The 26,654-nt window shown below is 32.2% G+C and overlaps 1 protein-coding gene across 1 annotated transcript in view; it reads left to right on the forward strand.

Annotated features, from left to right (window-relative positions):
- Positions 1-25,109, forward strand: part of LOC115883670 — a 250,820-nt gene extending 225,711 nt beyond the window's left edge. Inside the window, exon 3 of the mRNA XM_030902056.1 lies at positions 24,586-25,109. Within this exon, the coding sequence (XP_030757916.1) occupies positions 24,586-24,645 (60 nt within the window). The 3' untranslated portion in view covers positions 24,646-25,109. The remainder of the gene's footprint in view (positions 1-24,585) is intronic.
- Positions 25,110-26,654: the final 1,545 nt, after the last annotated feature.

Below are 26,654 nucleotides of genomic sequence, written 5' to 3' on the forward strand. Positions count from 1 at the left end.
AAAATTATATTTAAGTAATGTGGTTAAATAAATGGTTATCGAACTCAAACTATGGGGTGAGAAAATTAAAATGAAAATTTTACACGTGCCAATTTAAAAAAAAAGTTAACGATGTTTGTATTTTGTTTATGCTAATTCTCTTATATGTAGTTTTTTGCGAAGAAATATTTCATTTATTTTTTAAAGTAAATGCCAGTAAAAGTAAATATAATTTTTAAATAGTAATATAAAGTACCTAATATAAATAATTTTGATTTCTAATTTTTTATTTATATTTTCCTTCCATTATACCGCTTGCTTAGAAAATTAATAAATGTTTATATTTCATGATTTTAAAATTTGTTGTTAATATAACAAATTAGTTCTGTAATTATTATTATTTAATAAACCAACGTTGCCAAAAAAATTAGAGACTATATTATTTTTAAATAGGATCTAATATAAATAATTTTGACATCTAATTTGTTGTTTATATTTTGCTACTACTTAAAAAAAATATTTATATTAAATGATTTTAAATTTTGTTGTTAATAGGTATAACAAATTATTACTGTTATTATTATTTATTAAACCAGTCTTTGCTTAAAAACATTAAAAATAATTTTCCTACATCCAAAATAACAAGTATTATTGCAGTGTACCAATAGAATATTAATAAAAAAATGCAGAATATATAGACATACTATCCCTAACTAACTAAAGCCAAACAATAATATTCTTTGCTAATATCAACTAATACAAAAATATGGCAACAGCGCCCTTCATAATGTATTTTCTGTGTAAATACTAGCACCTCAATAAAAAAAATTCACAGATTTTGCAACATGCGCAACCATCATAGGCGTATTGAAAATACCAGACACAAAAGTCAGCGGTGGTCGGCAATCACCTGTTTTTTTACAATTTATATTAACTTGTGACGTCATTTGGAAGAGCTCAATAGAAGTATAAAAGAACTAAATCTTGTTTGGAAAGCAATTTGACATTCGTGACATCAGCGCTCCGGCAGTCTAACGTATCGCTAATTGCCATTCGCAATTATATTCCAGATACGTATAGTGAACAAGTGAACCGTTGGCAACGTTAAATAATTTTGATATTCGATTTTTATCCTGATGGCTTTTTATAAAAGTGAAGTGAGTTTCTTTGTCCTAAGTTGTTAGTACTGTAGATAAAAATAAATCAAAATCTAGTTCCACGACTTTGTTCCACGATAATTTAGTTTGCAACTTCTTTTCGTCATATCTAACAAAAAACCGTCACAACCACTACTCATAGTATGTATACATATGTATTTTTAAACATCATTATGAGATTTAAGTATACATAGATGCCGATAATATGAGTAGCGGTATTGACGGTTTTTTTATGATGAAAATATATTATCGATTGCAGCAACTATACCTAGTTTACATTCAGTATGTCCAATTAATATAGAACATTATACCTATGCATGATTTTAAAAATTTGCTACCATTATATTTTGATAGTTGAGTTTTTGAAATTATTTGTTAGCTTCTTAAACAAAACATACCCATAATAATTCAAATCTTTATCATCCAAGACTTCCAAGAATTAACAAGTAATCTCACGTCAAAATTTTTTTAAATTATTGCGTGCCTTAAATGTTTGCAAAGTTAACAAAAATATTTCTTTGAATACCTTGCAATTAATATATTTGGTCCAATTTATCAGTTCTGCTTTATATCCGAAATTCAGATTGTGTGTGACACAATGAAGAATCAACGTGCAACGTGAACGACAAGAAAAATAGCAAGTAAAAAAAATGTAAAGTCTTAATTACTAATTACACATTCCTTCCCTTGTATTCTCCTGCCTAAAATCTATATTGCCTTCCCTAAGATTTTAAATATAAATTATTAAAACTCATACAAGTTTACCACAATTTGAATACTTAACATAATTATTTAATTATTAAATCCATAATTATATTAAAATATAACACTTACGAAGTTACTAAATATTAACTATTTCTACTTAATCATTTAATAATTCTGATAAAAACACGCTTGTTTATTTTAGAAATCATACGGGCTATAATCATTAATATGACTATATTAACAATACTTAAATCAAAATTTATTTGAAGGAATGGTACTGTATTACAATAAATTGTAAAACAAGTATGTAATAATAACTCGGAATAATTATTAAAAACTGCTCATCGCATTATAGATGTTGGCGTCTTGTCTCTATTATTTTATTAGCCGTTTAGCTATAGTTTGATTTCAGATAATGTAGATTTTAATGTGCCATTTGTGTTTTTTATTGGAATTATTATTTTTAGCATATTTGGAATACTCTATGAAATAATTTTAAGTGCTCCTGTCCATTTTTAATTATTAAAGTCCCTATTTAGATACATTTAAAATTAATTAATTGGTGTATAGTACCTATTTGTATTATGGGTTTGTTTATTTTTTTATGAAATTTATTTTTTTCCTATTAAAATAAACATAGCTTACTAAATCACTAGCTAGCCATTTTTAAATACAGGGTGTTAATTAAGTATCTGGCCAAACTTCAGGAGGTGATTCTTTGAGTGTTTTTAAGGTAAAAAGTTCATATAAACATGTGTCCGGAAATGCATAATTTTAAAGATACAGGGGTGTCAATGTGTTTTCTGATAGACCTTTTTTATTAATATCTTAAAGATCCGTTGGCCGATTTTGTTGAAATTTCGCCGTGTTGTGAACTTTGTTAAGTTAACACTAATTATATGACAATTATTATTTACAACAATATTCAAACGATAAAAACTTATCCCAATAAATATTTGGCACCGCCTTGGAAATAATAATCATATAAAAAATTATAGGTCCTAATAGCCCAAATTTTAGCAAAATGTATCAGTAGATCCGATGAGACCCGAGTTTTTATATGTTTTGGAACTTAATGATTTAATTAATTATTCCCTTTAATGCATCGATTGTGCGCATTATCCTACGCGCCAAGAAAAAATATTGCATTAGTCTAAATTTATTATTTATGTCATTCCGCTCTTTCACGCTTAATTTGCCCCTTGCTTCTCATACGGAAAGAATTAGATTAAAATAGCCCAACTGTACCTAACAACCCATGCTTTGACGCATATTCTTATTTATAATAATATCGGCTTTCCCAGACTAAACATCCATACCCATAAAATAGTTGGCCCACACTAATAAGACCTCATTTCGGCCCTCGGACGTCGGTGCTCTATTCAGCTATCGACACTTACGTGTTGACAAGTTGATTAGGCAGGTTATTGAACTCCATGTCGCCTCTAGCATGTCGTTTTTTCAAAGATGGGTCCCATATAAACGCGGCCAGAAGTATTTTCAATACTAAAATAATGTGTCCTTATCTATATATGACTCCGCAAAAAATCAAAGATGCCGGCTTCTTTCATAGCATTGCCACCGACCGCTTTCTCGGAAAAAAACCTACGTCGCCGGGCGACAACTAAAATTCAGTTAATATTTTATTATAATCGATCCTGACGAATAAATGAATTTCATAAATGAATGAATTTTATAAATGAATGAATTTTATAAATGAATGAATTTTATAAATGAATGAATTTTATAAATGAATGGTTTTTGCTGCCGAATTACTAGAATAAAATATTTCAAGGCAGATGGCGGATCTATTCGATAATTTTTATTCGAATAGTTTTCAACGAATGTTTTCTTACTAACTATCGAATTATTCGAATGAATTGCAACTATCGAATGTTTCGATAGTATTCATTCGATAGTTCCCACTACTAGTTAGAACTATGACTCTTAAGCATTGAACCAAACCGCTTTTTTTAAACGATGTTTGCAATAGAAAGAAATTATATTGCTCTATCTAGAAAGAAATTGTAAGAAATTCTCAAAAACTGCTATTTTTTAAATTAAATAAATTCTGGGCCTTTTTAAACACACTGGGATAAAAATGTTATTATTTTCTACACTTCATGCAAGCTTTATCAACCGACAAAATATTAAAATACAGCTAAGCATATACTGGGTGCTTGCAATTTCTACCGTGCTGGCAACTCTTACTTTTTGGTCGGTATTTACATGTGTGGAAGTAAATCGCATAGGGATCTTATTAAGTCGGAGTGAGAGAAATGCGACTATGTGCTGTTGCGGCGTTGCCACATTTTTCCGGTACGTAAAATTTTTTTCCCCTATCAAGTAAAGTCAAATCACGATAGCAAATTACTTATTTTTAAAAAAGTTTTTTTCGAAAACATAACTAGATAAAATAATTAGATGTTTCTGAGCATCTGAAATGGAATTCGTTAGGGTGTCCATTTTTTTATAACGAGAAAACGTCAGTAATGGCGATAATTTAAAAACTCAACTTTTTAACACATAACACGCGATAACTCAAGAACCACTTTAGATACTGAAACTTTTTTTATTTTGAAGTTCGGATCTTTTACAAGATGTTTAAATAAGAAAAATTCGATAAGCTTGTTTTTTTTCATGCAAAAGTTTTAAACCCCCTTTTGGTGCATAGCAATTTTCAGAAATCATGTAACTTTTTTATTTATAAAGATTTTCGCATACTGTTCACGATACAAATATAGCAGATATATTAAGACAGTTTTTGAAAAAAACTACAATCTATTGTTTCTAATGGATTTCGAGATATCGATTTTTGAATTCGGAGTTCTAAATCTCGCGCTTCGCGCTACAACCGCTGTCAAACATCAACTCAGTTCCACTTATTTTTACCAAAAGTGCAAGTGTTTCTAACTTGCACTTAAAATTTTACAAGCTATAGGGAAAATTACGAATAGTTAATAAAAAAAAACAAATAAAGTATTACGAGACGTAATTAAATCGTGAAGCTGAACGCATGATGTGTACACCTTTTTCTAGAATTTTAAGTACTGGATCGACCGGTCGACCGAAACGAATCTGCTATATCCCCTTCCACGTCTCTTAGCAATGTGCACAGTTACTCATTTTATTTCATACATTTGGCAACGCTTTTACTGTTCTCTCTTTGTTCAGTTCATTATAAACGCACTGTACTCTTCTTACATAAGGGAATCTTGACCCAAGACTAACATTTGCCAGCCCCTTATAGCCTAAGAGCTGACGACATATTTAGAGAACATATTTTAGGCAAGCTAGAATAACTAAAAATGTATAGTTTATTAACTGGTGAACCTAGAATCTTAAGTCTGGCTGGGGGGTTGGGGGTACTTCGCTACTGCGCAACCCATAACATTTGCAAAAAAATAAATCCAAAAAATATTCTTTAGGCAACTTGAAATTTGTTTATTCTTAAATTTTAGCATCTATTTAACCTAGAAATAAGTGCGCCAGACTTTTTTTTCGGGTTTAAAGTGTAACCCGACCATTCCAAATATGTTTAATTATTATACCTGGAAAACATACTTTAGGCATTCTAAATTTTTTACAGCGTGTTTATTAGATGATATTAAAAAATATGTGTTAATTGTCAGACGAATTCGATGGAATTCAATACTTGCCAGACCGATGCGGCTGACGTAACAGCATTTTGGAGTCGTAAAAACTTAAAAAAAAATAACTAATATTGAATAAATAAAAAGAAACATTTTTTAATAAAAATATATGATTGAAATCCTTTCAATAAGAAGACTTTTTAATTTAAGTATTTTGTATCTGAAAGAATAAAAAGACGAATAATTATTTAAAAATTAGCATAATATAAAATATATTTTTTTCAAACGTCACAAAAGTATAATTATTATTATACTTTTGTGACATATTATATTATTATTAATTTTTGCGACCTGATTGACAATATAAAAAAGTCATTTTAACGCCTAAGCATAAAAGTAAAGCACTTTTACTTACTTTTGAATCTATTTAGAAAGATTAACAATGGTAGGTACTTTAATAAAATTCCAGAATACTTATTTTTTTAGCACTGTACATGGTACCCTTTGTCGGGACTACGTTTTCTGGAAAAACCACTTTTTTAAATTTTAAACCATGTTGTTGGCGCACTTTTAAAAATTCTTTGCATTTGTGTAGTCTGCCTTCATCAAAAACAATAACTTTGTCACTAGTAACTTTTTGACAAACTACACAACTTAAATGTTTTTTATCCATTGTAATTTAGTAGTTAGTAGCGAAATTAGTAGTTACTAAAATATTTATTTGCAGTAATTATTCTAAACTATTTACACTATGCACGTCAATATTTAATTTATAAATACATATTTGTACATGGTAACTTAATTCCAACAAAATAATCTCTGAATTAAAAGCCTGCAAATAATTCAAATGAAACCGAAAAAAAATTGTTTTTATGAAAATTTTAAGTACTCCAATATACTGTTACGTCAGCCGCATCGGCTGCCGACGGGTCTCAATAAACTATCTTTCTCGCGCTTATATATACTCATCTCGCGCTAGATACTCATAAGACTTTTTTGTCGCGCTCATTTAAAATCTTTATTCGCAAGTATTAAATCCCATTGAATTCGTCTGGCAATTAACACATATTTTTTTGATATCATCTAATAAACACGCTGTAAAAATTCTAGAATGCCTAAAGTATGTTTTCCAGGTATAATAATTAAACATATTTGGAATGGTCTGATTACACTTTAAACCCGAAAAAAAAGTCTGGCACACTTATTTCTAGGTTAAATAGATGCTGATATTTAAGAATAAACAAATGTCAAGTTGCCTAAAGAATGTTTTTTGGATTTATTCCTTTGCAAATGTTATGGGTTGCGCAGTAGCGAAATACCCCCAACCCCCCAGCCAGACTTAGGATTCTGGGTTCACAAGTTATTAAACTGTATTTTTTTTGTTATTCTAGCTTTGTTATTAATAATCTTTGTTATTAACTTGCCTAAAATATGTTCTCTAAATATGTCGCCAGCTCTCCGGCTATTAGTATGTCACCGTCACACAGTATAAGGTTTTGTATATGATCTGTGGTATAAGGCTAGTCTGCAAGCAAACCTAACGGAAACCGAGTATAGCTATTCGTCATCGATAGTGCCGTTGTTTACGAATAGTCTGCTCCGAACAGTTAAGTGGATTGTAAAGTTTTATTTAATAGCTTATATTCTAAACTGGGGGGGTTGTTCGCTTCGATGTTCAGTTTTAACTATATTGATTGTTGGCAATCATGCTTTTTTTAAGACGATTTCAAATGAGTAATGATAGATAGTCTCGGAGATATTTACTATTTCATATATGTCGTAAACAACAACTTTGTTGCGATATTTAAGGTCTGCAGGGATGTAGTAAAAACTTTCGAGAAATTTAGTATGTTAGAATGCAATAAAGCTGAAATTTTAGTATCAATATGCAGGGTTCTTTTTTATTAAAGAGCTTTCAGCACTAGTGTGCATTTTTTGTAGCCGAATCATTGGTAATATTATGCACGCTAAATACTTGTTTACTCCTGCATTAGTCTGTCCCAAACATCATTAAAGTAAAATGGTTGTTTAATAACTATATTGAACCAATCAAATTAATACATTTTTTTCCAAACATTCTGATGGCAATCCGTTTTAATATCATACAGGGTAAGTCTTAAATAAGTGCAAATATTTTCAGGGGTGGTATATTTCGACCCCAGGAACACGCCCATGAGTTTTTTTCACAAAAAAAGATGTTAAAATCGTGCATTTTCTTTTAAATTTCCCTGTATATTTTTCGAAAACTTTTAAGAACTCCCTGTTCACCGCAAATTTTCCCACAGTATAATTTTTTAATCCCTGATATTACCATGGTTACGGCACTAAAAGGGATGCAACATTGCCACTTCGTAAATGACCCATATTTCTAATTATTCATCTGAGAAAATGCAATTAACAAAAAGAAAAATTTGCTGAAAAGGGGTGACAAATTCAGAAAAGATGAAAAATTCAGGGAAAAGGAACAAAATACCCTGTATTATAAAGTGCAGAAATACTAGTTGTGCCATTATGATTAATTTATCTATTTCAGTATTCACATAATAAATAACTCTAGAATAAAACACACCTCTTTAACCAGTTTTAAGTTGAATTATTCATACCTCTAATAACGAACACATAAAACGTGTGTTTTGAGTGTAATAAATTGATTTTGCTCGATTTTAAGTGTCTTACCTTGTCAGCAAAAGCCAATCTCTATCCAATGTTTATTTTTCTGAGGGTTTGCGTCTATTAAAATAATGTGGTTGGAATTCAACATTTCCTACCTATACATTATCTCCTTGTGGTATTGTGTGTACTCCACCCGCAATGGTATTGCAATTTTTTAAATAAGAAAAGGGTCAACTTTCGTTTAGCTGAAATCAGTTATTAGAAAAAAAACATTTTGTCTTTAAAAAGCTACTGTGAACCACTGGAAAATACAAATTTTCCTGCGGAAATGCTTAATTTCCAAATTTCGCACTTTAGAATAACTGAAATCTGCTATAAAAAAACATTTTGCGTTTTTTTTTAATATTTTTCTGAACATATAAACACAAAAATGTTCCTGCGAAAATGAACTCTTTTCATTTTCTAAAGAAATTTATTAGATTTTAGAATAGCTGAAATCAGTTATATAAAAAATAAATATATTTTTGCCTTTTAGAAGCATTCACGAATTGCGGAAAATAAAAATTTTCCTGCGGAAATACACTGTATCCATTTTCTGAGGAAATTTAATAGACTTTAGAATAGCTGAAATCAGTTATATAAAAAATAAATATATTTTTGCCTTTTAAAAGCGTTTACAAACTCAGGAAAATAATAATAGTTCAGAATTAATATCTGCTCGGTCACTGCATATGGAGATTAAAATTTGAGATTGCCTTATTACAAGATGGAGACAACATCAGTCTAAAGCTTCCCATACATTATCAAACAAATTGCGCAACAAAACGATGCGCAACGTTGCGTTGCACAACTGATTCAGCGGTCCATACATTATCAAACAAGATGGAGACAACATCAGTCTAAAGCTTCCCATACATTATCAAACAAATTGCACAACAAAGCGATGCGCAACGTTCCGTTGCACAACTGCATCACCCATGCACTTAGTAAAATTATAATCAAACTTTTTATTAAAAGTTGTGCATTGTTTGAGATACAATCATGTCCTCAATTGCCATTGCATCAATTATTATCGTATATACCCTAGATGATGTCAATGATACCAAAAAACGAAAAAGAAAACGAAGAATTTGGATGAAAAAACTAAAATATTGCACAACGAAGCGCAACACACACATACACTACACAACACGCTGCGCAAATGCCTGTTGCACAAAAGAATTCAAACATTCTTGAATTGTTACGATACAATGCGCAACAGCCTGTGCTGCGCAATTTGTTTCATAATGTATGGGCCGTTTAAGAAGAAATTATATTACATAATTCATTATTTTCTCTACCAGTGTCAACAATTCTGTAGAATGGTGGAGAAATCTACTAGGGCAGATACAGGCGAAAAATTTGTTTTAAACTTTTAACAGTTGATTACCCTGTATTTTGGATTTTTATTAAGTAAAGTTCAAAACAATCAACTAATCACGAGTAAATAAGTAAAATATTTAATTTAATATTCACCAAACTAGCGATGGTTACACTTGGGACAAGTCACGAAGCGGTTCGGTTAAAATACAATATCGGACCCTGACAAGAACAGGCCATGGAAATTATTAATATAATCCGGAAAGTTCCGGTAACAGTTGAGAATTAGCCACTCTTTGTTTAAGTATCGGGTTGACTTCCGGAATGTTCTAATTATTTCGGATACCCACGCCAGAAATACCGGTATTGTAAGTTATTATTAGTTTTTAATTATCAATTTACCCGAAGCAACTTTCATAGTTCTAGATAAATTAATAAATAATAGTTAGTTTCGTTAGTTTTTGCTCTGTATTTAGAAATTAGGGAAAGTGGTTTATAATAATATTTGTTTGAAACTGGTATATGATTAGATTTTTGATGTGGCTATCAGTGTGAGGTTCAAGTTAACGTCTCCTTTCTGCTGCAATGGCTAAACTGGACGGGACCTACTTTGTTTACACGGAATCCGAACCGCGGTCCTCGGCCATGTCATGGTCAATGGCCTACCGACTTAGGAAGTGTCTAAATTAACTCTTACTCACGAGATATCCGATCTCATCCGGCCTCGAATCGGCGTGAATGAGCAGTGTGTATCAATAGATTTTACACTTTTCCCTTGGATAACAGCACGATGTAAAGTTTCGAACCGGTCACCCGTCCATCAACTAGCATCGCCTTACGTCGCTTAACTTCGGTGTTCTAATGGGAACCAGTGTTTCGACGCAGCTGGGCCGTTGCCCTTGTGGCTATCAGTCTGTGTGATGTTTTCAGATCTGTTGTGGTCCTCTTCTGCATAGTCCTTAGGTTACATTCTCCAGTCCTACCCCTTCCAAATTTTTTAGCAACTTAAATATAAATAATATTAAATATATAAAAGAAAAATAAATTAATTATCCCAAGTAGCATTTTTAGACACAAAATCGAAACAAAATCTCTGCTGAGAAACATTGCGAAACAGTTTCGTCATATTTTTGATACATATATTTCGTAACATAAATCGCTTTTGGTTTCGAAACATTTTACAAAAATATGATTTTGCTGCATAAGCTATAACAATAAAGATCTTAGTGTCACAAATTTTTCGAAACTTTTAAGAAACAGTTGTGGCTTACATTTACAGATTTTGTACCCGTTTTGTGCATGAAAAGTTTCCATACTTTATTTGATATTTTGTCAAATATGAGAACATAACCTTACATTATTTTTTGGATTTTGTTCTGCAGTTTTTGCATTTAAGCATTTTTCAAGTTTTTATAGTATCAACTATAGTTAAAAAAGCACAAGGAAGGACATAAGGTGAATACAGATATTTTTCTTATGCTATTTTATAATTATTTATTATACGCATTACAGAGATGATTTGTTTTAGGAATAAATGTAATAACAGCCACTACCCATACCCAACAGGAAACCGAAGAAAAATGTTACCAGCAAACGTTTTTTTACCTTTTTTCCACAATGGAATACATGTTTTAATTGTGTTATAATAAGTAAATAAAAATGTTTTAACTTTGTTTTGTTTGGCGTTGTTTACAGGTGACTAGTTCGAAATTTTTACACAGATAGCGCTAAATTGAAACATTTAGAAAACAAGATTTCCATTTATTGTCGATTAATTTTCTTTTTTTTTAAACACAAATCTATACTAATATATAAAATCCTTAAGTGACTGACATACTGATTAATCACGATCCTGCTCAAACCACTCAACGTAAGAAGCTCAATTTTGGCTTACAAGTTGATTCTAGGGTGTAGAGGTGCGATAAGAAGGGATTTTTCGAAATTCCAGTTCCAAGAGGGTGAAACCACCCCTCAAATATTACAATATTTTTTATTTAAAAAATGGTCAAGTTTTCGAAAAAACGCTTAAACACGTATATTTTATTTTGTTTTTTTACATATTTTAAGATTTTTTAAAAATGTATACAGGGTGTTTTGAAAAATCTGGTAATTGATTAATCACGATCCTGCTTAAAGCGCTTGACGTAAAATGCTGATTTTTGGAAAACAGATTGAATTTAGGGTGTAGAGGTTCGACAAGAAGGGATTTTTCGAAACTCGAATTCTAAGTAGGTGAAACTATCCCTCAAATATTAAAATATTTTTTATTTAAAAACCGGTGAGTTTTTCGGAAAAACTCTTAAACACGTGTATTTTATTTTATTGTTTTGCATATTTTAAGATTTTTTATAAATTTATACAGGGTGTTTCATAAAATATGACCATTGAGTAATCACGATTCTGCTTAAACTGCTTGACGTTTAAAGCTGATTTTTGGCAAACGGATTGACTGTGGGGTGTAGAGGTTCCATAAGGAGGGGTTTCTCGAATCTCAAATTCCAAGAGAGTGAAAACGCCCCTCAAATATTACAATATTTGTTATTTAAAAAACGGTTAGTCTTTCGGGAAAACGCTTGGACAAGCATAATTTATTTCGTTATTTTACATATTTTGATTTTTTTTAAAAAATCATACAGGGTATTCCAAAAAGTTAGGTAATTTCTTAACCACGATTCTGCTTAAACTGCTTGACGTAAAAAGCTTATTTTTGACAAACGTATTTTTCGAAAGTCAAATTCCAACGAGATGAAACTACCCCTCAAATATTGCCAAGTTATATAATAATATCGCCCTATTGTTTTTTCTCATGCTGACATAAATGTGAGAAAATTTTATCCAGTTTGTATATTAATGGAAATTCTTGCTTTGCTTTATCATCACCATTACAAATGATTAATTCGACGCGAACGAAGTCGCTGGTACACGCTAGTATGATATAATGTAGATCATTTGTGTCCGACTCTATGTCTATTTTATAAAATAATGAATTAAGTGAGTGATAACATGAATTAAGTGAGTGATTTTAACTAAAAATATATATTTTTATCGGCTGTTGAGCTTATAAATTCATAAGAACGTGTTCTATTTACATTGATTTATATATTTTTATTTTCAGAACCATGATATAGAAATAATAATTAAAATCTATATTTCAAACAAAAATATTTTGTAGCAACAAATAATGATATATAGAAGGGACATTAAAAATATGAAAGTACATTATTAAATTAAACGATGAATTTGCTTTTGCCAGACATTTCCTTTGTGAAAAAACTAAAAACAAAGATTTTGAGAAAAATATAGCGGAGGTCGACATTGTTGATGGTTGTTTTCATTTTGAAATCCACACACAGACATATTTTAGTTCGGTATTTTATTTCTTCACATTTAGAAACAGTCTACCACTTTCAAATAAAAGAAATTGTCAATATTAACGTAAAGAAGTAAAAAAAACTATAGAAACAGCCACGACAATAATTACAATGAGAAGTTGATATACAGAGAAGACCAGGCTACTAGTAACATAGCAAGTTGCCGGACGAATTTACATTTACCCGTTTTGCGTTCGTACTCGAGTCACTGCCGGCTAATCGGCTGGTCAGGCAGTACGCAGTTGCTGTTGTGCTTGGACGGGTCGGTCGTGGCAGACTAGGAATATGACGCGAGGAGTGCCGTGTATTTATTATTTTCATTTTAAGTGTTTACCTTCACTTAAGGTAACATTTAAAATAAAAATACTTAAATATTTATTATTTGAGTGTGTTTACAAGCCAAAACTAAAAATAAATAAATTCTCTAAACCCAAAAAAAAACGATAATATTACTTTAAATAAAAAAAAAGTTATAACAAGTGTTCAAAAAGACCACCTTCTTGTGCTAGACAGAAGCCTAGGCGTTCGTAAAATCCCCGTCTGACATTGCCTAACATATTAGGGCTAATAGTTTGGAAAGCCTCTCGTATTTTTACTTGAAACTCATCCAGATTATTAACCCTATTATGACCATACACTTTGGATTTTACATAACCCGACATGAAGAAATCATTGGGAGAAAGATCTGGTGATCTAGCGGGCCACAAAATAGTTCCATATCCACTAATTAAACGGTTGGGAAAAGTATTGTTCAAATATTCTTGAACAATACGGGCATTGTGGGCAGGGCAATCACCTCAGCAATTTGATTACTTGAAAACGTGGGATTTTGATCCGCGGTAGCACAAACGAACACTTGCTTTAACTCCTGTTCTTCATTAATCAGCACATCAGGATTTTTGTGTTTTTGTGGGGACACGCACCCATGTGTTTCAAAATTATTAATAACTCTTGATATAGTAGATAAAGATGGAATTGGCCTGTTTACAAAAGTTTTTGGAAAAATTGTTTGTATATCCCGATAAGACCTATTTTGGAAATACCATTTTACAATTTGAATTTTCTCACGAACTTCATAAACATCCATTATTTTACTTAAAAAATAAATTTTACACGAGAACTGTCGCTAGAATCTACGTATTCATTTTGGCTATTAAAACACGAATAAATACAAATTCTGAAACATTCTTATCACATATCGACCTATTTTTTTTATCGCATTTTTTCGCCTGCTTTTTATCCGGCGGACGGGTATACGCTAAAAGATCGCGCAACACTATACCTACACGGACCAGTACGGACCAGCACAGCACAAACCTGCATCCTGCATGACATCGCACACTTTACCGCCACAGACCAACAATATAAGCGAGAGTTTCGAAAAAAGTACAGTTGTCAAGGCTCAACTACTAGAGCGTGCAACATAGAAGTATTGAAAATGAGTAGTTCAGAGGAAGAAATTATTATTTTAGCCATGTTGTGTGAAGAAGAGGAGGAAGAGAAGGAAGCTAAGAAAAAAAGAAGATTTTGGGTTCACCCTATAAATCAAAAGAGAAAGCAATATGGCGAATTTCATCATTTGTTTCCTGAATTAAAAGATTCGAAGAAAAGTTTTTCCAATATTTTCGAATGTCACAAATCAAATTTGATTTTTTTTTTGCTATCGACTCCCATATTGCATCTTTTCTTTCTTGGTCTCTATATATAAAATGCTTGGCTCGTATCGCACAGCTCTGGATACTTTTGTACCAGTAAAATAAGCTTTTCTTCATTCATATTTAAAACGATTTAAAGGTTCGAACAAAAATAAACGAAATCTAACCTACATCATGCGACTTGAGCCAGCTAGCGTACTCGAAATACTGACAAACTCTTCAATATTTGCATGTTTGTGGAGGTGTGCTGGTTCGCCGGTGCGCACATTAGGTCGGACCAGCACGACCAGGCATAAATATTGCCGGTCATATTTGTCCCTGACCGACACGACCTGTTTTGACGGTCGTTGCTTGTGGCGGTACGTGCTGGTACTGGTCTAGTGTGCTCTACTCTATTAAATAACACGGTCACCTTCACCGGTCTAGTCCGGTGATTTTACTGGTCTTGTCCGTGCCGGTCCGTGCAGGTATAGTGTGGGCGATCTTTTAATTCGTCCGGTTCTGCCTATGTTACTACTACGGTGGTCCGGTCTGTATACCGTTCGAGACCTATTTATAAAATTACGATAAATGTTTAAAATGTTCTTAATTCGGCCCTGACCAGCATCGATCGAGAAACTTTCCTATACCGAAACCCTTCACCCTTCAATTAAATAATAGCGTTTTATTTTTGCCTTTCTGGTAATAGCCGTAGCGTGTCCTGGTCGTTAATAGTCTAAAAATAATCGACAACTGCTACCTGTGGGATCGCAGAGAAAGAACAAGACAGAAAGAGAGAGAGACAGAGAGGGTATTATCGATAATTGAAATAAAGGAAATAAAATAAATAATATTTGTAGCCGCTTACGCACTACATCTAATAAAACATATTGGTGTATTTATGACCTTTTACCCTTCAACTAATTGAATTATGGATGTTCTTCCGTGTGTTTAAAGGTGATTGATGTGTAATTATTTGTGGTAACTTTTCTACAAATTAAAGAGTAAAATAAATAATGTACCGGGTGTCCCACTAAAAATAGCTCTTGGCTGTGTCTCGGAAAGTATTAGTTGTAGAGCTTGCGGAAAAAAATATTTATGACTAAAGAGAGTATGAGAAATTGCTGGAAATGATTTTCAAGTTTGTATAGCGGCCGCTAGAGGGTGCAACTGCTATTAAAAATAAGAAAAAGGAGTTTTTACACAATTTTGCCTAGACAACGGATACTATTATATACTACTAATAGATTCATAATCTTCAGTAAATTTTGCATATTTTTTATTAGGACCATTTTCCCCTATCTGCTAAAATAAAGTGGTGGGGGAAGGTTAGATCTGTTTCTATTTAAACATTAACGGACTGGATGAACGGAATCTAACAAACGGGGGCTCGTTTAAAAGGACGTTTCTTACTCTATATTGTAGCGTATAAACAATAATAATAAGCTTTTGAATGTAGACGCTAGCAGGCGCTGTCCAATTTAACAAACATTGCGCGTTTTTTCAAAAAAATTAAATGCGATAGTATATATATAATTTTAGCTGATAGTAAATGGTAATAACAGCTCAAAAAGTCAGCGAAAACCGCATCTTGATATCCTCTTTCAAACCGAAGATATTAGCCAAATTACAATAAATACGAAAAAATAGGCCCTTAATTACCTTATTTTTTTAACACGGTTACAGTAGCCCTCTTGATTATGACCATTGTAATAAAAAATAAAATAGAAATGATTGGTTTATTCTAAAATCGACAATATACCAGAATACATCTGGTGGTATACCAGATGTATTAACATCTAATAATTAAGATATCAATGACAGTGAATAAGAAACGACGCCTCAGTGAGGTCATGGTAGGCTTTGGAAAAAAGATGCTAGAAAAAAGATACATAGGCTTGCTCGTACGTTTGTCTTGATTTTTCGGGAAGTAGGGAATCGACAACGTTTTGCGCAATGCCTTCAGTATCCGAAGGGACACTTTCAGAATCAGAATCAGAATCACCCATATTAATATTATTTTATGCTTTTTGCTAAAACTGAACGTTTAACAGAAAATTGAACATCAATAATTGAGTTGTCAAAGTCATAATGGAAACAATCAACAAGCAGGGTTACCACGGCGTCGACTAATATGAGCACCTGATAATTTTGAATTTTAATTTTTATGCGGATATCTCTGATATTTTAAATTAAATCAAATCTCTTTGGATCGTCCCTCGTGTCGCGTCGTAGATTAAATTTTGAATGATACACGTTCGATACGAACTTTTTAATGAAACTTGTGTAACTAAGCCAACCTAACCTAACCTAACTTAACGTTACACGCGTTTCATTATGATGTTCGTATCGAACTTGTATCATTAATAACTATTATCTCATCAAGCTATGGAGGCGCATAAAATCTATTATGCTCTAAAAATGTAGTTGGCAAAAATAGTGAATTTTATGTTAAGCTTCATTCAAACCTCGCAATTAGTGGAATAAATTAGTGGTTTCAATTACACTTTATACTTTTTAGTTTACGTTTATCATTCACAATGTTTGAAAAACACAATTAAAATTAAGAGTATACCCTAGCAACAGCTTGGGTTAATCAGTTGTATCCATAGAGAAAGTCTAATATTTAGCTTATAAAACAATCAACTTTTGATTTCTAACCACAATTTCTCTTGACGGAAGATAATCAAAGTCTAATTAGTAGAAAAGTAAAAAGTTTGATAGCTTTTTCTACTAATTGAAAATGTCTACCACTAATTTTGGGGTTCTAATTGCTTACATTGAAATTAAAGGAACAAACTGCTACGCTAATTAAAACCACTAATTTATTTCACTAATTGCGAGGTTCTGAATGAAGCTTTAGTATCACAAAATATATTTGACAATAAGCTTCATAAAAAGCTTAAGAAATTAATAATTTTAAATTAAATAACGTTCAGGTTTATCTATTATTGATACTGACAAACGAAGCACTTTTGTATTAAGGTAAATTATGTGCAATTAACTTATTTTGAGTCAAAAAATACGTAGTTATTTCATGTCCACGAAATATTGGAACTCCCTGTATATTTTGTAGATCCGACTTTGGAAAAATAAATTTTCCAAAATTTTATTTCTCAAAAACTATGCGATGTGGCGTTTTTTTTTACAAGAATCAAAAAATGTAGTAAATACTAGAGGGGCTATTTTACGAAAAGAAAATCTGTGATCCGTGGAGTTGGAAAATATTTATACTAAAATGTATGTAGAGGTGGGGGTAGCTTTCACCCTTCCCGTATTTTTTCATGATTTTTGTGAAAATCAAAGGTTAAAGAACTTAGCAAAACGACACCCAAAATCTCATCAAATTGGGGTAACGTTTCTTAAAATATCTGAACAAAGGTGTTTATATTTTTTAAAGTTTGACGCCTTCTAAAGGACAAACAAAGCACTTGTGTGTGAGGTAAATTGTGTCCAATGAACTAATTTTAATTCCAAATATAGGTAGTAGTTCTAAGTAGCTTGCGGTGGGTAAAAGGGCGGGGTGGGCGAGCTATGTTGAGGTTGCGATTTTACTAGGGCGCGTTACTCGGTCAGAGCTAAGGACCGAGGGGACAATCGCCCCCCGTGCCCCCTATACGGCACGCCTCTATTGGGATACCCTGTATACTAAATACCTAAATTCTGATCTACTACTTACGTTGCTATACCATGATAACATTTATTATGTTTTTTAAACTAAAATTTAAACTATAGTCTGTCCAGTGACGAAATCCTTGACAGTAATAGATGTGTCTGTCATTATAATTTCAAAGTAGTTTATTTTATTTTACAAACAAATAAGTTGGTAAAATTGGAACGCATAATTAATATATTTAAATTTTGAGTGACAAGTGATTACATCAAAATATTGTGAAAAAAACTGTATGAAACTGAAAAAATCTAATCTTGGTTAATTAACTTTAATCTTATTTTTTTTCTGCAGTACTAAAATGTATTATTTACTTATCGTGTGATGTTATTTTACACATACTCCAGTTTTTGGTACCATATACGAGATGGTATACATCTTTATTTGTGGCTAATACAACTCTCTGACCATTGTCTCTGGCAAACTATGTCTCTGGCGGTCTCTGTGCACCGAATATTAACTGTAAACTATGGTCTGGGTCAACACTTAATTTTCCCTCGAGTTTTCCTCCACTTAATTTTTAAAATCACGAAATACAAGTAACTACACAGTCCAAAATGCAAAATGCAAAATATTTATTATTTCTTTATGACATAATTTGACACAAAATTATAACCTATAATTTGGCAAGAGTTTGACAATTCTCAATTCTTTAGTCGAGTTCATACGCATAGGCGTCCATTTGTCGTTCATCGTTGCGCCAAACCAATAATATTGAAATATGATCTGTCATTTTTGAAATAAACCAATAAAACTGGTTAAAAACAACAAGAGACGACGCATGACGTATTTATTTATAAACCTATCCATAGTTAACTTAAACAATATTAGAAACTTTTTTTAGTGAAATAAATGGATTGGTATGGAAGTCATTAGCTTTTTTTTCTGTCATCGTCTGTCGAAATCTTACCTGAGAAAAAAAAGCAGAGTATAGTTCTATGTCCACAGAATATTAGGACATCTTGTATATCTATCTAGAAAATTATGCAACTGTTTAATAGTCCTAAAAGATAGCTATTCCATTTTCAATCAGTACCAAAACAATGAGATTATCGATTTAACACACAATACAAAGTTAACTCCAGTTTATCGTGTTGTTAATTCTCTTTCAACTAACGTGTCTTTACATCTTAAGACATCACCATCGTAGTATAAATTAAGCTGGAAACGTTTGGGATATGATACGTGTCTAAATCGTTGTGGTAAATTCCAAATCTACACCTCTACTCTGCCTATTATAGTGGCGCAAAATCGTTCCAAAGGCAATGTGAAAATTTAAACAGCCCCCGAAACCTAATATAGAGCAATTTCGCGTTGAAATTCCGGAGCATCGGTGTTGTTCGGCGTAAAGCGCCAACTAACGGTGACGAGACCTGCTGAATTTTTCAGCAGTTCGCAAACACTCGAGGTGTGCTGCAGGATGAATACATTTACTTTTTAGCCGACAGGAATATTAAAATGTAAAAGCGCGCACGAAAGAGCGACGACAACAATGAAGTTAAGCTGCGAGGAAATTATCAAGAAGTTAAGCTGGAGTTAACTTTGTATTGTGCCTATTTACTTACTGCCATTACTCGCTGACGAGTATTTGACGCGCATCAGAAGATGGTTACTCAAGACGTTTTCTTTCATGAGCTTTCCTGTAATTGAAAAGCCCGATACGTGATGTTATCTCTCTTGCGTATTGTCACTCCGGACATTCAAAAATCTTATTACTTTGTTACCTCTTTACTTTTCGGTTGTTGTTGTAAACTGAGTTTGAAGACCGCCTACCCAAATATGTTCTTAATTTAGACCTCATTTATCAATATACCCATGGAATATTGACATTTTAGATTGATGTACAAAATGCACAGTTGCTAAAAACGATTATATTACTAGCCCATTTGTATACAAAAAGAAACTATTTAAATCTTTATAGAAGAGTATACCATTAATTAAATATATCACCATTATTTCCACCCAAATATTAATTAATTACATACTTAACTTTGTTAGTTAATAAATTATTCTAAATAAATGTGGATTTGAATCAGAAATCAATATAATAATAAATTGAATTAATAATAAGTTGATAATAAAAATTAACGTCTCTGTTGTTATAAATAAGCATTCGTCAAGAAATGAAATAACATTTTTAAGGTGTATGTTCCTTTTTACCACATTGTCTAATACACATATAAAATTCAGTTCTTTAGTATTTGGAGCAATTATTATTAATCAACGCAAACAGTCAATTAATGTAGTTTGAATACTGGAATCATATTAATTGGTCCTCTTTAACAAATATTTAAAAAGTTTTTTTTTTTATTTTTTAATGAAATAAACGAACTATATCGACAATATTAGTATCGGTACTCTTTAAAAATTTTGTAGCGTTTTTTTTAAACCACTACCACTGCGAACGGCAGCTTTTCATCGGAGAGCAGTCGTGGATAAGGTATTTCACTAGAGAGAAAATTAATCAGTAATAATTAACAAAAGATATATAGATATTGGGCGCCAGGCATGTACAGAGAAAGAAAACACAGTTGTATAATACTTAAAACAAACAAGTCATTGCGGTTTAAAGCTAGTAATTATTTAAAATAAATTTTTAGACACTCTGTATCAGGTAGTATAATTTTTATTATTGCAACACAAAATTTAGTAAATAGAAATACTTCAGTACAATATTTGGCTCCAAAAACTTAAATATGCCTAGAGAAATGAGGCATTAAAATTATTACTGTATTTTGACAAAAACACAAATATTTCAAAAACAGTCAAATTAAAATGCGGTAAACCTTAATCAAATGTACCTTTATTTTAATGGTAGAAACAAGAAATGTAATAATATACAGGGTATTCCATGTAAAAAAATACAACTTTGATATATTTTATATTTTTTTTATTTATTCACTTGGGACACTCTGTATCTTGTAAAAATATTTTTAAATTGTAGCTCTAAAGCCGCGTCCAAGCTACTCGAACAAAATGTTCGCGAACATATATAATTAAACAGATAATAAGTGAAAATTGTGAGATAGGTAGATTTATAAATAATAAAACCAACAAGTACAGCTAGCCTAGGCCCATTAAGGAGCGCGGAGCCGAACGGCTAGCTTGTACGCCACAGCGTGCGTCTGCCTATGCTGGAGCGCGCGCGTTCTTTTTCCGACGGGTGTCGGTAAATCAAAAGGAGCGAACGGCGTGCATTTCGACGGACATTGTACCGGACACTTGGAAGGGTCTCATTTAATTTCGGGCGTACATCTGTGATTTTTATTTTTTAGGGAGTATTCGACAATGAGACGCAGTTATTGACTGCGATCGTGAAAAACATTTACAACTAATTTGTTTACACAAAGAAAAAATGTTATAATTTTAATTTTATTGTGGGTTGAGTGTGAATAGCTATGTAGCTAGACTTCGTCCATATAATTTTATTTTTGTTAATAAAAACATTTATGATTATTTTTATTAAAACCGGAATTATTATGGGATTCTGAAATTAAAAATTACTACTTAATAGGACGTTTGACACCGGAAATGAAATTTTACCATTACATTTTTAGAAATAAATATACTGGGTGTGTCTGAAAAGTGGTTCACTTCTATAACTTTTTTAATTTTTTAGATAAAAAACGAGATTTGGTATGTTTGTATAGGACATAAATCAGGATTGATCGACGTTTTCATTTATTTTCGGTCACTACCTATTTATGACAACAACTTTTGATTTAAATGGTACCCTCGGTATTTTTTTACCGTATATGATAGAAAATGACATTCTAGACATAGAATGTTATATAATATGTCAACTTTTGACATTTTCAATTTAAAAATGGCCATAAATAAACGTAACGACAGTTTTACTCCAAATACCAAGTATGTGGTACCAAATTATTCGTAAAAAATGCTTTTTCCAAATATGCTGAGCCAGCCTCGTACCATTTGAAAAATTTGAGTTATCATTAAAAATACGATTTGGGCATCTTTTAAGCGGCCATGAAAGGATACGAAAAAAAATTACACGATCAAATATATGTTTCCAAAGTTCTTTGATTACAAATTAATAGTTTTAACTCAGTCTTGGCACTCTAGATTGAAATTTAAAATGTTATTTTTATTTAATTGGAATTGTCTAAAATTGACGTATGGTATGTCATTCTATTAAGAATGTTTTTTCTATCAAATAAAGTAATAAAGTACTTAGGATACAATCTAAAAATACAAAGTTGTAGTCATTTCCGGTGAAACAGGAAGCGACCGAAGGTAATTGAATACGTCAATCAATCCCGATTTATGTCATATACTAACAAACCAAATTTCGTTGTATTACCTGAAAAAATAAAAAAGTAAAAAGTGAGCCCCTTTTGAGAAATACCTGGTAGAATCGGCTGAAAATGAATACAGGTCTTAAAAATACACTATAACGAATAATCTACCAAAAGACCCCTGTGACCCTCCGCCTGCTAAATATTGATTCTTCAACGACAAAAGTTCTTAAACTTTTACCGGTTAATTTATTTAATAAAATGCTTGCACTCGAAATTCGGGTACTCGAAAAAACAGAGACTACCTAAACGCATCCCAGATCTATAGAGCAAACTGGTTGTCGCATTCTTCACCGCACCTCAGTCCCCGAGACCGATGCGATGAGCTGTGCCGTCGTTTACGACCTGCTGCTACGAGTATATAGTGTGAATTATATATGTTCGCGAACGTTTTGTTCGAGTAGCTTGGACGCGGCTTAACAGTCCTTCAACGAACCCAAAATTTACAATTTGCAAAAATCTAATCGTTTAGTTACAATATTCCGTGTCGTATGTGGTGAACAACCCCGTATATAAGCAGTTATTATTTACATCAACAAAATTCATCTTCTTAATAAGACTTAGGGGACATAAAGGGCCATTACTACCGCTTTCTAGTTCAAAATATTCTAATAAGGTTGCGATGAGTTTTTTCCGGCACACTTCGCACTTAAAGAGGTTCTAAAAAGAACAATGCTGGACTGCAAGGTCTGCTAGTAAAAATGTTTAAGATTAAAGTATCACACATAATACACAAATCATTTATATCAAAAACTCTACTAATAATAAAATGTCAAAACGAATGACCACGTCAGGAAATAAAAAAAAATAATGTGACAACTTGACATTTTTTACAACAGAGCTACCACCTGAATCCCCAGCGGAAAATTTAAATTCCAGTTAGTCAGCCCGGCGACGAATATTTGCCATGGTTGGCAACCAAGGATACTATAGAGATAAGGATAGTTCGATTCCTATCTTCCTGCACTGTCAGTTTTTTTACGTTATCTACTGACCGAGTTAAAGTTGGCGCTAAAGATTTTAGACAGTGACAGTTATTTTTGCATTTGACGGACGAGCGCACAGTGCGTTGGAAGATAAATTTAGCGGGACAAAAGCGTTTGGTTAGAAATAAGCCAAAAAATGTATACCGATAAGAATAAATAGTTGACATTCCAATTGATACAAAAATGCATGAATATTCTTTGTATTTCGATACATTTTCATCAACCAAATTTGGTCGTTTTCTGCTCAGCAAAGCAGAGATCATACGAAAACAAAATATTTACAAGTGCTTATACATTTTATTAGAAAGCCAAATTATGTTGAAGATTGCCAAAGGTATGTACTTTTCTACTGTACGTATATTATTTGTTAAAATCTTTCGTGCCTTTGTTCTGCAGATATCAAACTTTCACTTTTTTTTCAAATATCGATATATTGAATGATGTAGATCTTTTGAGTTACCAATAGTTACCAACACAGGTAGTCACAGTCACAGTGAGTTTAAGCTTAACAGGTGAATGCCCAAAAAGATTCATTTCAATCGGATAGTATAAAAACAAAACAACTCCATCAAAAGGCACTGAGTTTAAAAAATTGTCTTAGATAATTACTATATATGAATTTACAATTACCGAGTGTTAAAATTAAAATTAAAATATCTATCTTATTTATTATTTTCAAAATAAAATATTTTTTTTTAAATAAATTATAGAGGGTGTCACAAGATTACAAATTAATTAAAAAAAACTGCTACAGAGTTTTTTGATATCATAATTTTATGTATTTGGCAATATAGTTGCTATATATTAGACCATTTGCTACGTTCTTAGATTTTAAGTCCCAAACATTGCTCTTGAGATTTTGTCCCGCTAGAATAACCATCCGCCGCACTGTGGAGCGCTGGTCAGCGCGTGACGTAGCATTCCACGGCGACTACGACAGCGGCGATTTGACGCGATCGAACAGTCCTTTAGAATATATACAGTCCTTGGTTGGCAACAATGAATTTAAAAATCACACCCTCTCGATTACGCAACCAAAACCTTAACCATTTACTTAATATTAAATGTAGCTATATTATAAAATTCGAGATTACGAAAACTTTTATAGCCCAATTTATATAGGAAACTAATAATTGTATTCAATATTACCGACTTTTACTGATTTCTTTAATATCAATTATTTGTTTTTATTGTTTCAGACGAAAGCACATCTAGACGTACTTGCGGACGCACTACTGCGATGGGCGCGGGGGCGCTAAACACCACCACCCCCCTCAGGCTCGCCGGGGGCGTCCCCGCCGCCCCTCACGGCGCAGCGCTGACGCCATCTCCGGGCCCCAAATCCGCCCAATATCGTCGTCTAGTATACTTTCAGAGAGCAACAAGACTTCGCTAGCCTCAGTTGCTAGTCGTGTAGTTAATTTTTATTTTTTTCGTTTTTAATTCGGCGACCCCCCATCATACTATACCCACAACCCCTTCAAAATCATAACCTCACTCTATTAGGGCTCGTATGCACCGTTGTTGAAAAAATGTATTATTGGACACCATTGAATAAAACGATCAAGGGAGGAGTATATGAAGGATAAAGGTTGATACTCACTATAACTTCCATATCAGCTTCCTTCCGTTTCCCTTCCTTTTACATAAAATATTATGTTACGTAAATGAATAGGACAATGCACACTATCCGTTCCGTTTTCCTTCCGTTCAATATTCTTTCCTTCCATACATTTTTTTGGCGGGTGAACTGAAGCGTATCGGAAACAGCATTGTCAGTTTTTTACATTTGTACCAGCTCTGTTAAAATTTTGCTGATATTTATTTATTCTTTCACCTCATAATTAAATCTATTACCTTTTTCAAAAGTTACAAATTTTTGAAATAAAACTTTCCTAATGATATAAATTGTACAATAAAAAGTATGGAACTGATACGAAAAGGAAGCTTACGTATAGTGTCAATACAATAAAAAATACGTGAACGGATATGGAATGGAAACGGAATAAGAGTGAGAATCAACCGAAAGAAGAAAAAAACTGACAATGTCAATTTTATAGGAATTTTTAAGTAACCAACTTAATCTGTTGAGTACTAAATTGTAATCGCATATAACAAAAGATAAAGCATACAGTAATATTTTTTTGTATCTTCAACATGGTACTGTGCAACCTTAAATCGGTTTTGTGACATTGTTTTTCCCCTTACTCTTCATATCAACAAAGTTGTCGTCTCCGCGATGGAACTTTAACATGGCTGGCAAGTAGTGTAAGTCCAACATTTGCGAAAACGAGTTAAAGTTAAAATATTATTTGTTAAAGGGTCCTCTATAGGTGGGAATTTTAGTTCTAATTTGAGAGGAACTAGTTCCTTATTTTTTGTTCCTCCAGACAAATATTAACTTGAACTAGGTCTTTAGTTCACAACTGATATCTCCGTTGCTTGCTCATGGGTTTCGTTACAAATCAGAACTATTCATAGTATGATCTGTATAATTTTTATGTGTAGGAAATATTACGAGACGTGTAATTGCAAACATTAAAAACATATACGTAAGTTTTATTGTAAATAAAAAAAATAAAAAAGAAATTTAAATCGGAGTTCAACAACTATATCACAAACCAATTGGAGCAAATTTTAAAATACTTAATACTGTACGGTCTACGATAGCGCATCATCCGGAACTGGAGATCTGAGTATCCGGAACTGGAGAGCGAAAAGATTCTGAGGAACTAGTCTTTTAAGAAACCGGGAACTAGTTCCTTTTGTTACCCGTTTCGTTCCACGAATTACACACCTCTAGGGTCGTCTATTCTTTTACCAAGTGGACCTAGTTCAAATTTGTTCTTTTTGTCAACTAGACGAAATCGCTGCGCGGCTTGGGAACAAGTGCTGTAAAGCAGTGTAATGACGCAGTAAACAAAGAGAATTTGAAAAGCCAATATCCAATCGCGGTCAGTGTAGTTTCGTCGGTTATCACACATATTTTTTAAAATGTAATTTTGGTCTTACACTACTTGGCAGCTAAGCGGCTCAATTGAAGTTCTAGTTTTATTTAACATGATAAAATATATATCAGAATAAACACAAATAATTTGCTGATTTTGTTTTACTTTGATTGAGAATGTTATTAGATATTACAATTCTCCAAAAAAATATGAGTTAATAAGTTAATATAATTATGTAATAACATAAATACAGATACGCCACTGAAATAACTAGATCAAAGTAGTATAATTAGGTTATTGTAAATGGATTTTCTAATACA

The sequence above is a fragment of the Sitophilus oryzae genome, unplaced genomic scaffold, assembly GCF_002938485.1.
Source record: "Sitophilus oryzae breed Bouriz unplaced genomic scaffold, Soryzae_2.0 scaffold_1974_pilon_pilon, whole genome shotgun sequence".
Lineage (NCBI taxonomy): Eukaryota > Metazoa > Arthropoda > Insecta > Coleoptera > Curculionidae > Sitophilus > Sitophilus oryzae.